General features: G+C 51.6%; 1 protein-coding gene across 1 annotated transcript in view; it reads right to left on the reverse strand.

The window, feature by feature from the left end:
• Positions 1-12505, reverse strand: part of LOC144165308 (sodium/calcium exchanger regulatory protein 1-like) — a 38574-nt gene that overhangs the window by 18828 nt on the left and 7241 nt on the right. The window contains exon 2 of the mRNA XM_077695428.1: positions 1061-1233. Within this exon, the coding sequence (XP_077551554.1) occupies positions 1061-1233 (173 nt within the window). The remainder of the gene's footprint in view (positions 1-1060; positions 1234-12505) is intronic.

A 12505-nucleotide genomic window follows, 5' to 3' on the forward strand; every position in this document is an offset into this window, starting at 1 on the left:
CGGTTCTCCTTATTTTGGGGGGTTTACGTTCCATCCTGCACATGCCTCTTCGCCAACTTTAGGCTACGGAATTGTAAATATACGGGGAGAAAGTTACAGAGATCGATACTCTTGGGAATGCTTAACAGAAAAGCGAGCGGGAAGTAAGCGACCCTAACAAGACGCCTTTGAACGTCCGTGTAGTAGAGAGATTGGCGACTTCAAGCACAACCGCCAGAAAAAAGAACAAGAAAAAAAATGGCTGCGGCTTAGTTCAGCTAACCTTAGATATGCAAAGAAAAAGCTTGGCTTAGTCTGGTTCAGTCTTGGTTTTGCTTGGTTATAAGCTTTGATGCAGCTGTGTTGCCGAGCATGGCTCAAAGCCGTTTGGTCCCGTGCAACGCTCGTAGGAGGAGGCCCGCATCACTTTCATTCGCGGCGAACTCGGCGCAAGACGAGTCACGCAGCCAGAGACGCCCCAGCGGCGCATGCGCGGGAGGCGGCGGGGTTGGTCGGCGGCCGATCAGCCGAGCGGCCGCAACTAGCGGCACTAAATAAAGGCTTTTAGAGTATCGGCACTCTTTTCTCTCATTGTTATGGACCGCCAGGATTTTCATTGGTCGGTCGGCACCACGTGATATTTTTTTTACATATGGGCGCAGCCATTTTGTTTCTGGCGCCTCTCTCTGCTGCGCGGACGCTAGAGCGGCCGGTCACACTCTGCCCGTCACAACCGGCGGCGGTTTCGTTGGGAGAGATGGCAACACTGCAAGCCAGAAACAAAATGGCCCCAAGACGGTTCCGGGTGCATGAAGTCGCGGTATTCTTAAGCGTAGCTTATTTAGTGACGCTAGCCGCAACCGCGGAGGCTGTTACCGCCGCTAGTTGAGCAGCACGACTGAAAACGGGGTCTTATTCGCCGCAACGAAAGCTGGCCCGGCGAGTCACGCGATGCGCTTCGAGGGGGGTGTAGCAGGGGGTGTGTCCGCGGTCAAAAGGTGAACTTGCGCATCTACGGCGAAAGTGCTGAGCGAAAGTAGTAAAGCTTTGCTTTAAAAGGCGAGCGCAGCGCTGTGTATACCTTGACGGTGGTGCCGTCCATGCGGTTCTCGTCGAACTCCTTGCCCAGCGTGAACTTGAGCTCGGTGGTCTTGAGCATGGTGTGGGTCTTGATGGACCAGTCGTCGCCCTCCGCCTTGATCTCCACCGTCGGCTTGGACGTCTGGCCGAGCTTGCGCCACGCCAGTCCGACGCCTGCGCGAATGAGCAAAGAGGAAGAATAATAAGCAAGGGGATATGTACGACGTGATTCGGGGGTTGGGAAGAAAAACGCACACACGGGGGGAATTGTCTGTCGTTAGCAATAGTTGAATTCGGGGAATACGAGTGGCGCCGCCCAATGACTAGAAAACTGCTCGCGTCGTGAGCACCGCAGGTACTCGTAGATCGACCAGCGCGTTTATTTCTCATTATGCAAGTGCCGCGCACGTGGATGGGATGTGGTAGAAAGAGCGGCCGACGGATGCAAATACAAAAGCAGGAGATTTTCGACAAGACAGCGTTTTAGAGTACCGAGATCCGCTGGTGGGATATTGTGCTGCTGCGCCGAGTCAACGCGCATGCGCTGAACGCGGAGATGCGCAAGCGTTTGAAAGTTCGCAACCCTCCCCTCACCCCCTTCCCCTCCACCCAAAAAAAAAAAAAGAGCCCAATCAGGCAGCCAAGGCGGCATTTAAGCCGAGTGACCCTAACCTATGAAGCATTGCGAAAAATTCTACAGCACATTTCAGAGCGGCGACGGTTTGTTATTCTTGAGAAAATATTCGGCAGCGCGTGCACTAGCTATAAACAAGCAGATTTGGAAAACCGTGGTTTACGCTGCTCCAGCGTTAGAACAGCGTTATGCGACGGAATGGCCTCGAACGGAGGGCGCCACAGGGGCAAGGAAAGCAAACTGACATTTTCAAGAGGTAGTGAATCTGCCCTCCCACAAAAACTGCTCTTATACGAGTGGTATCCGAGAAGACGATACCACTTGTGTACCGGGCGCAGTCATAACGCGCGGCTTGTCGGCTATTTTGCCGGCAACAATCTCCATATACCAGTTTTAAACATCCGGTTACGGTAGAAACTCTACACTGATGTTCCGGCATTCGTGCTGCCGGAACTTTGTTGCTGCGGGTAGTTGGCGGAAATATACGGTAGCGAGCTGGCCGCCACCAGCGGCGGCACTTGCGTTGATACGATCAGTGAGCGCGCTTTATCTCAGCTGGCGACGAGGTAGCGACAATGACCGATGCACTAAGCTACTATGAGCGTCTGCAGTTGCTTTCCCCAGCTATATTTATCGACGGGGGAGTACAACTAAGGCCTTATCTGTTGTGCTTGCCTCAAGCAACGGATAATTCTGAAGGGGAACAGGGCGTTGGCGTCGTCACGAGGAAACTACGGAACCATTGCAAGGCAAAGAGACAAAACGAACCAGCGTGGCGAGTAAAAAGGAAAAAAAAAAAACGGTTGCCGAACATTGTAGTCAGCTCGTGTTTTTTCTTTTTTTAACGCGCAACGATATCCGAGCGAAGAAAGGAATCGACCCCTGACTGTGGTTTTTATAAGTCGAAACTGACAATGGGCCTTTTCCAGGTAGCGCTCTGCGCATGCGCTACTCTCGCTCCCAGCAACCGATCCGCCATTACTGCGGCTGTGTGGCCACTATCGGCTGAAGCAACAGGCAATGTTTACAGGCGGCGTTGCTAAAGTTCCCCCGATAAAGCGTTTTCTCCGAACGAGCGTCTCGTGAGCAGGGTGAAGTGGGTGCGAATGCGCCGTCGAAAATGCAAATGGGCAAGTGACAACAGCCTTTACTTAGATAAGGGTACCCGACAGCGCGAACACTAAGGGGTTGTGCATACAAGGCGACGGCGACAAGCTCAACAAAGAAAGGTGATTTGTGCGCTTTGTATCAGCGCACTCACGCTAGGGGAAGCGAAGTATGCGATAATCGCCAATTCGCGAAATGTGCTGCCAGAAAACGTGACGCAATGGCGGCACTGCGCTGCAGTTGATGTCGCTAACCAGATACCCATTCGTGCGTGCGTACGTGACGACGCGTCGTTTTAACAATGTACGCGGTGATGAGGAAAGCCTCATCAGATATGTCATGATTGGCGTCATGGACAGTGGCGAGACCGGATGAAAGCTACAGTAACACCAGAAGCCGACACACGTTACCGCTAAACCTCGATTTTACGCATCTGCAGATTTAATAAACTAATTCGGATTTTTCGTGCAGTTTCCCGTAAGCTTAACGAGTTTACGGGTTTCCAGAGTTAACGAAACAGTTGCCGGTTTTCGGCGACTTCGTTAAATGGAGGCTGACCGGGGTAATTGGAGAATAATAGGAGAGGCCTTTGCCCTGCAGTGGGCGTAGATAGGCTGGTGGTGATGATGATGATGATGAACCTGTGCGTTAGACAGTTTTATGACATTAGACAGCCTTTATGCACACTGCAGGATGAAGGAGTCTTCGACCGCTCCCATCCATAAATTGGCTGTCGGAATTCATTCTTTGCCACTAATTTCCTTCAGTCACCAGTCCATTAAGTTCCCTGTGTCCTACCCGTCTCAGCTTTCACTCCCATTACCCCAGTGGTCCACCGGTGTCGTCAGTTCTCTGCATTACGCATCCAGCCTAATCCCACATTCCTCTCAATTTGAGCTAGGATGTCTTTCCCAAGAGTTCGCTCCCCAGTCCAAGACGGTCGTTTCCCCATCTAAGCGTTGCTCACATCATGTCCATAGGCCGTTGAAACGACCAAACAGTAGGCCTGCTTTCAAGGTTCTTAGCAAGCCCCAAGTTTCCGCTTCTAAATCATCACCGATTGCAAGCAGTGGTTGTGCAATGTTCTTTTAGTGACAGAGATAGCCTACGCTTTCTTACGTCAGAGTGTTCACCGAATTCAGTACGGCTATACCTACGGGTATGTAAGTACACGCGTATTGTCACAAGACTTGTGGGCCCTCGGGAAGGGAACAGATAATTAGAGACTGCCTGTGGCGTAGCTTGTGACCCACAACCTACACCACAGACAGGCTCTCTCTCAATAGAGGGAGGCTGTTGTGAGTTAACTCACAACTTGTGAGGGACCATCAACACCAAGAACTCTAGGATGCAAGACTGGCGCCATGTTCCTCAATCCTGGGGCGGTATTCTCGTAACCGTCCCTTTCGAAAACGTCCCTTTCATCGTGACGTACTTCCAGTTAAGCAGTGAGCGTTGGCAGTAGGTTTCCCGCGCTTGCGTTACGTCACTTCCGGTTGTTTGGTTTTAGCCAATCAGGGCTCGCCAAAAGAGACACTTTTGAAGGTGACGCAAAAGGGACAAAACTAGAGAATACCGCCCCTGTACAGATACTGAAATACCCACAGCATAACGCTTTCAACGTAACCATATAACCTAGTCTTATGCGAATTCGCGCGCGCGTTCTTGCGGTCTTTTTATAGAACCCTGCGCCAGGCGGTAACCGAAGCCTCCCGCGGATGCGGCCGTTGAGCCGTCCCGGCCGTGCGAACGTCACGTAGGCCTCCTTGTCTAGTTGGCGGTATCGGTGACGGCGACAGAGTGGGGGGCGTCGTCTTACGTTCCGATCGGCACGAGACAATGCAAGGGGCATCGCCGCAAGGACGAAGCCGAGGATGAAGTGTACGCGAGTCACGCTCGACGCGGAAGCAGAAAAACCCCCGACGAAGGAGAAACTTCGGTTAATCCGAAGTGCTGGACAGTCACCACTAAAGATTCGCGTAATTCGCCAGGCCATGTGCTGGGCAATTCTGAAGCGGACATAGAGCGACAACTTACCTACGACCGCTCGGCATTGAGGGATCGTGAATACCGCAAGCGTGGTCGAATAAACATACTGCATTGCTCCAACGTTACCAATGTCAGGGCAAACTTCAAACAAATAACCTTGATATCACAAAAAAAATGAAGTAGTGACGTCATAAAGACCCGCTAGGTATTTATGACGTCACAGGGCCTGTTTGTACGACTGGCAGCCGCCGACCTTATCCACGTCCAAGAAACATCACTGCGCGATTGTGGTGAGAATCTAGTTGCGCTCAATCGCATCGCTTGAATGCTAAGGTGTAGTTAACACACCGATAACTGTTTTTTGTGTTTCTCTTTAGTACGCACTGCCGCCGGCGTGTCGCGCGAAATTTGAGTTGCGATTTTTTTTTCTGCTTAAAGAACGCATTTCTCTTTTTTTATTGGCTGGAAGAAGTTGTGCGAGTTATCGAAAGCCAGTTCCGTCAAAATAAACCAGGTTGTATTTTGTCTTAAAAGCTTCTTCAACGAGGCGATCGTTGTTCATTTGAACCGAAAGTTAAAGATCGAGTAAGTAGTTAGAGCACGCCCTTTGAATTCATTGGCGACCACAAAGCGCGAGCAAGACGCACCCACGAGGGGGCCCGTGGAAGCCCCATGATGGAAACACCATGCACTCGATTCAGCCAACGTTCAGCGTAGCAGAGAAAACACCGAACGCCAAGACGTGGTTAATGACAGCCACCAGCTGCGCAAGCGGCAACTCAGCTGCCTCGGAGCAGCCCGCACAAGGACGAGACCTCGGCGGGATGGGATGCGCTTGTTCGGGTGGGAATTTCTGTTACTTTTCCTGTACAACGTGAGATGACGTTTATTACCACACTTCGGGACTGGCCTCGAAGATACGATTCCGGTGAAAAAGCGAGAATATTCGTACTTTCAAATACGAATACAATGTACTCCTCACTGCTCGATCCGTATTCGATTCAAGCATCCGACACTCGATATCTGCGAATATTCGGTGTCGGCCCAATACCGAGTTGCTTAACCCGCCCTGTAGCTGGCAGGTAAATTGATTGATTGACTATGAGGTTTAACGTGCCGACGCTGCACAGGGGATGGAGGCGCGCCGTAGAGGAGGGCTCCGGATTAAATTCAACCACCTGCAGGGAATCTAACGCGCGTCGGAATCTCGAACACACGGGCGTTTCGCTTTTTGCTTCCACCAGAAAAAGAGGCCGCCACGGCCGGAAATCGAACCTGCATCCTTGGGCTCAGCAGCACAACGCATTGGCCACTGAGTCACCGCGACGGGCTCAAATGGCTGCTAAACAGCTCGAGATGACTACATCGCCTGAGACTGAATCATGCCAGCGCCACGCATCGCTGACGCGCTAAACATACGCCGGTCAGTCTAGTTAGTGAATTTTTCCTCCTCCGTTCAGTCGCATTGCAAGAGTAAGAAATTTATAATATATATATATATATATATATATATATATCAGGGTGTCGAACCGGAACCGAACCGAACCGAAAACCGGAACCGAACCGGTATTTTTTCCGGAACTGAACCCGAACCCGAACCGTTATTTTTTGAGTACGCTGAACCCGAACCGGAACTGAACCGGAAAAAGAAATAACGGTTACCGGTTCATGCCAAAACGGTTCGACCCTCTGTTGTTGATATTGCACAGTCAATGCAATTCAGGCCTTTTTTTTCTTTCCCGTACCATCAACTTCGTACTTGCTCGCGCACTTTCCCCTCCAGACAATTGAACACTATCACGCTTTATGTAACAACAGGGGAAATGAATGAGCACCAATGTAGCATTGGTCTGTTGCTGCTGAAGGCGCGAGCGTAGTGCAAGCTGACCAAACGAAATGTCATTCTCGGCAGCTTGCAGGTGATATAAAACGACTTTGCCCTTCCCTAGCTGCGACTTCATTGGAGAAATCAGGCTGCAGGAGTGCTCCACTGCGCAACAGCGAAAGCTCACACCCGATGTGTGCAAACTTTTTGCATTTCATAATTTGTTGAAAAGGTCCGACACCTGCAAATTATTAATACTTGACAAGTGTGACCGCAGGAGCTGCTCAGTGGCTAAGCTGTTTGCTAAGCCGTTTGCCCAACTCGCTACATTGCTTCTACTGCTACTCGTTCCGGAGGGGAGTACTGCTGTGGACGAATTAAAGAGCGTCTACCCAAAAAGTCCCATCTCATGCTCCACGTGTCAAATTTCCCTTTCATTTTGTAACCGCATTACCTGATATAAGATTCCGCAATGTAGCACACGGAACGATGGTAGGGGTTCAGGCGGTACGATGACATACTGATTGTAATGCACACTTTCGGTATGGCAAAAGGAATTGCAGTGGTCAGAGCAATAATGCAGTGACTGAGCGTAACTAAAGCTTACTTTTAACAAAAGTGTGGCTAACACATTCGATAAGGTGACAGCTAACAAATTATTCAGGGTTACCAAATAATATAATTCATTGGTAGTATTTATGTGCCTGTTGTAGAATTTTTCTGTTTTGTTACAAATATAAAAAATGTGCGCCATTGTTATTAAGCGCTGGTATTTGAACACGCCCGTACGCAGGACTAAATTTAAGGCCTCAAGGTTAGCGTGATGGGCGATTGCATAGCGACAATTGCGATTTCAACAAAAAAGGAAAGGACAGAAAATATATCCCACCATCATATCTCTTGGCGTTGGCTTTATGAATAGTTGCTAGGACAACAGAAAGTCTGAGCGATAAAGAAGGTGGTAAATCGTCGCCACTTCATGTGTTTTTCTAATATCTCCTAATTGTTTAAAGTTTCCTTTGCAATTGCGCCACTGCCCTTGGGGAGCAGCACCATTTTGAATGTCAGTTTGTGTTTTGATTTGACGGTCGTTTTAAACTAGTAAATGTTTTTTTTCTAATTTTAGTGATAATTCAAGCTCCCGAACCGGTTCGCGAACCGGTTCAAGCTCCCGAACCGGTTCGCGAACCGGTTCGGTACGTGATTTTGTCGAACCGGAACTGAACCGGAACGAAATTATTTCACCCGAACCCGAACCGTAACCGAACCGGTATTTTTTTCGGTTCGACACCCTGATATATATATATATATATATATACACACACACACACACACACACACACACACACACACACACACACACACACACACACACACACACGTCTGTATATTCGATATTTAGTCTTCGAATATTCGTGCTAAGTTCGAAAATTTCGTCTGTAGAGAACTGCGCAATGTGTGTTGCGGGCACTGCCCGGCAATAGCACGCGCCGTCTTGGGGGTCTCGCTAGCAAGGGTGCGCGAACATTCTGGGTTTCAGCGCATACACTAACAACAAAGCGACATTAACTATTCTACAAGGAAAAGGGACCGCGTGGACAGCCGCTTCCGGAGGAAGGAAGTAGACTATGTGCAGCACGAGGCGTGGCGTGCCACTCCAGCATGGAAGGCGGCAGATATCTGGCGTGGCAAAAAGGCGCGAAAGCTTAGATCATCCCAGGCGACCACACGGATGCCGCGTGTCAAAAAGCGCTAGGCTTTACCTCGGTAGTTACGGGCCCCGCGTACCTGTCATGAAGGCGCGCGCCTCGCGGATCTGACGTCATCGCACGCCAGTCGGCGAATGTCAGTGCCTCGGCAGTCTAAACTTAGCGTATACGCACTGACTGCGCGCGCGGCCTTGTTTATATGCACGCAGAAGCGCCGACGTAGTACACGTGCGTAGAGGTGTTGGACGGCAGTGGCTCGGCGACGGACAATAAGCATTGTGCGCAGGCAACCGCCCGTAGGGCTTGAAGCTGCTGCTGCTGCTGCTAAAGACCACGCCGCTACACGGCGCGCATACTCACCGAGCCGAGTACAGTGTAAAGATTTGAACGTGTAGACGCATACCTTAATAAGGAGAATTTTATTGTTTCGGTGATCACGGCAACAGCGATCGAACGGGGAGCTGGGGATTTGGCAAGCCCGGACGCAGTCACGGAGTCATCAGAATCGGCTCAACGAGTCAACAGGTTGCACACGAAGATCACCGGATTCGGATAAACTTCTGAGCAGACGGATTCGCCCCACCCCGTCAACCCACTTCCTTACTTTCCATTGACAACCACCGCCAAATACCGACACGTCTAATCAGCTCTACTGGGAATTAAACTCTGGCTGTCAAGTATATACAACCACACGTTACAATCACCGCAGCAGCAGCCGCAGCAGCGACATATCGAACACCCGCCGCCTCCATGGCCCGAAGCAGGAGGGTGCGAGGCGGCGAGTTCAATGGAGAGCGGCTGCAACTTGACGGCGCTAGACAGACCATATCTGACGGGCTTGATGAATTGGGCTGCGGCCGCGACACCCCGAGCGCAGGTGCGACGGGCGAGTGCACACGCGACTGCAACGCCAACAGACGATGAGGAAATGGAAGGCGAAGCGCACGCGCAAAACTAAACGCGTTCGAGTTCGTTGCCCCGAGGCATTGCGTGGGTGATGCCTCAGCCCCGTGAGTGTTAATACGAGAGCAATTGTTTACAAATGAGGAGGAGCCCAGAGCGGTGTACGCATTTTGGCTCATGCGGCATACAGGTGCGCAGACGGTAGCCCAGGAGACTGCAGACGAAGGTGCTGTAGGAAAAGTGTTGCACGTTCTTTGCATGCACTAACACGCGCGTTCTGAAGCCGCATGCTGAGCAGCTGACAGACACTTGGGCAGTCTGAGGAGTTTATACGGTACCCTTTGCCGAAAGACGAAAAAAAAATAAACATGCCACGGTGAAGCCTGCTCCGCATATCTGTGTATATATTTCGAACGATGCAGTTCGAGCATCTGGTGAAATCGTAATCTGACCACTCCACGCCTTAGTAACGGCGGGCGACACTTATACCCCTGTCACACGCGCCAACCTAATGTCATTTTAGACGAATGAGATTCGTTTCAAATGACATTCGTTTTCTGCATAGGTGCTACACGAACAAACCAAATGTCATTCACGTGTGATGTCAATGGCAATCGGTAGTATACTTGGCGCACTCGAAATTGCATGGAATGATGATGTAATTCAGATAAGCGTTTATACTTTGAGAAAAAGTATCTAAAATGCTTTAGCATGCGATATGCGCACTCTTTTTAGGCCGTAATTCGTTGCAATAAGTCATACGAAGCCAAGACAAACAACAAGCAGATCCGCCATGATCCATATATACCGCAATTTGTCCACAAACGTGGCGGCGCGCGGGGACGACGCCGAGATGAGCGACGTGAAAAAGGCTGTCGCCGAGCGAACTTCTCGCTCTCGGACCATTGCGTGCGTTCGTTTGGGTAGAGTGAAAGTTTCCCGCGGCATTGCGGGCGCGCGCATTTTCCGTCCCCATGCCGACGGCAGCCATGTTGAAATGGTTGAAAGTTGGAAAAGCCGGGAACCCATGCGGTCACACTGAAAGCGGAAGTAATTCATTCAAAGTGCTCAATAAAGCAAGCGAAAGCTTTTAAAACAGGCAAGATCAAATAAAAAGTGGCAAACAGTAAGTTTCTTATTTTTTAAAATATATTTTTTTCTGGTCTTCTGCTGTTGAGAGTACGCAGTTGGTCCGAATTCACAGTCGAATGAGTTCTCTGGACTCATTCGGTACCGAATGTCATTCGCAGCGAATGTCATTAGACTGAGCCCGTGTGACAGCAGACGAATGTCATTTGAAACGAATCTCATTCGTCTAAAATGACATTAGGTTGGCGCGTGTGACAGGGGTATTAGAAACGATGGCCGTGCAAAGACAGCGGGATCAGTGCGAGAGCAATTAGTCAGTATGCAGTGCAGGAACCTGTCTACGGGCCTTCGTCTACATGATGTGGAGCATTTATTTACATATATGCTTGACTATCGTTCATCGCTCCACACTATCTCCTAATCGCACGCGTTGCTGCCAAGCCGGACAGCTGCGCACTGCCTTGGGTGAGAATTTATAATCGTGCTCGCGCGCAGCACGTCGCTGTGGACTGTTACTGTAACACCTGCCGAGTAGCACACCACCACACTTTTGCAAGGACATATACGACGGGGCCCTGCCACCCCCGACCGTTCTGCAAGGAACCCCTGACCCTAAAGATCATCGGTGGCACTCCCGAGCCGTGGTGAGCCATTGTGAGCGGGATCGTGTTCAGGTACTCCTCGGGAGCTGATCGAGGACCACTGGCGACCACTGCCGAGGCCGGCTAGCACCGGCCGACGATCCTTATGCGAAGATGACTTGGCCTTAGGAGGTCGCCCTCCACAGGAACCGGTATACCGCCGCCCGGCCTGAACTGTTACGACTGCCAAATAAAACGCTTTTTATGCCGAACCATTGCTCCCGCCTACGCCTCTTATCAGGAGGAAGACTGCCTGACCGTGCACAGCCGTAGCTGTCCGCAAGACTTTGCCGCCTGTCCAAAAATACTCAGGGGGACACTGGAGCAGGGTTCCTTACCAGCTGTGAATTACCCCTCCGCCGCCAGAGCGCGCTGTCTAACCGGTGACTGCTGCGCCTCTGGCCAAGAGGTGCGGCGTTTTCAGAGTGCGAAACTGAGCGCGGCGCGTGCTGAATTCGCAGAGGGGCTGCCGCTGCGCATGCCCAGGCGTTGCCACAGCGGAGGCGCGAGGACTCGCTTAGAGTCTCGGTTTGAGGCACGCGCAATGGGGTCACACGACGAGTGGCGACGAATAGGGATTCATGTGCCGTTTCGCTGGTACAGACAACGCCAAAGCCGCCAGCCCTTTTTGTTCAGTGGGTCATTTAATGCCGTCACATCAACAGTCACTCGCAATGCCCCCAATCCTCCACCCGAAAGACTACTCTCGGCAAACCCGGAATGCGACGGCTTGGAGAAAACGAAAGCGACGAACGATCCTAAGCAGACGCGCAGCAGCAGCTCTCGATCTTCGCAAACGGACGGACTGCCGCCATGCAAGTGCGCACTGGTGGTTCTTCCGAGCCGTTTCTCTTCCCACCACTAATTCGCGTTTCCGCTCAGCTCAATTAGGAGTGCGCAGCAAGGGGCCCGCGCGCTTGCACAAGGGGACAGCGTTGAGGAAGGCCTGAGTGCAACCCGCCGAAACGGGGCCACGTCGGCGGATAGCAGACGCGCAAATACGGCACGCCTCGGCAGGAATGTGGGCAATGCGCGACTGTGCACACTCAAAACACGACGAACGACGACAGGAGGGAAAGGGGGGTCCGGTTAATGACCGCCGCGCAAGCCCCCTGCAGGGTTGTTGCGCAAGGGCGAAGAAAGGCGTTCCGCAAACCGCCGTTGCTTCTGTTGCTGCTGCAGCTACTGCCGTCACGCTCTCGTCGCGGTCTACCCATTCATTCCGTCGCCCGTTGTATGGCGAACTTGCGTCACACGGGGGTGAGTAGGTGGAGCGGGGTGTCCGGCGCGGGAAATCGGACTTCCTGCATCCGCCGCCCGAGAGACGGAGGGCACGCGCTACCAAGCGGCGTATTCGCTTTCTGTGCCACGTTCGCATGGCGTACGGGTACGAAGGGCCGCTGTCGGGCAACGTGCCTAGCAGTTTTGGTACTTACAGCCCGATCCTCCCGCCTACACCGAGCGGGACATGAAGAAAACTCCGGCGCCGTGTTGAAGTCTCAGCCCACCCCCTTTACCTCGAACATTTTTCAACAAGATTGTTTCAGCA

This window comes from Haemaphysalis longicornis, unplaced genomic scaffold (genome assembly GCF_048455015.1).
Source record: "Haemaphysalis longicornis isolate Haplotype H1 unplaced genomic scaffold, Haemaphysalis longicornis Haplotype H1 scaffold_14, whole genome shotgun sequence".
Lineage (NCBI taxonomy): Eukaryota > Metazoa > Arthropoda > Arachnida > Ixodida > Ixodidae > Haemaphysalis > Haemaphysalis longicornis.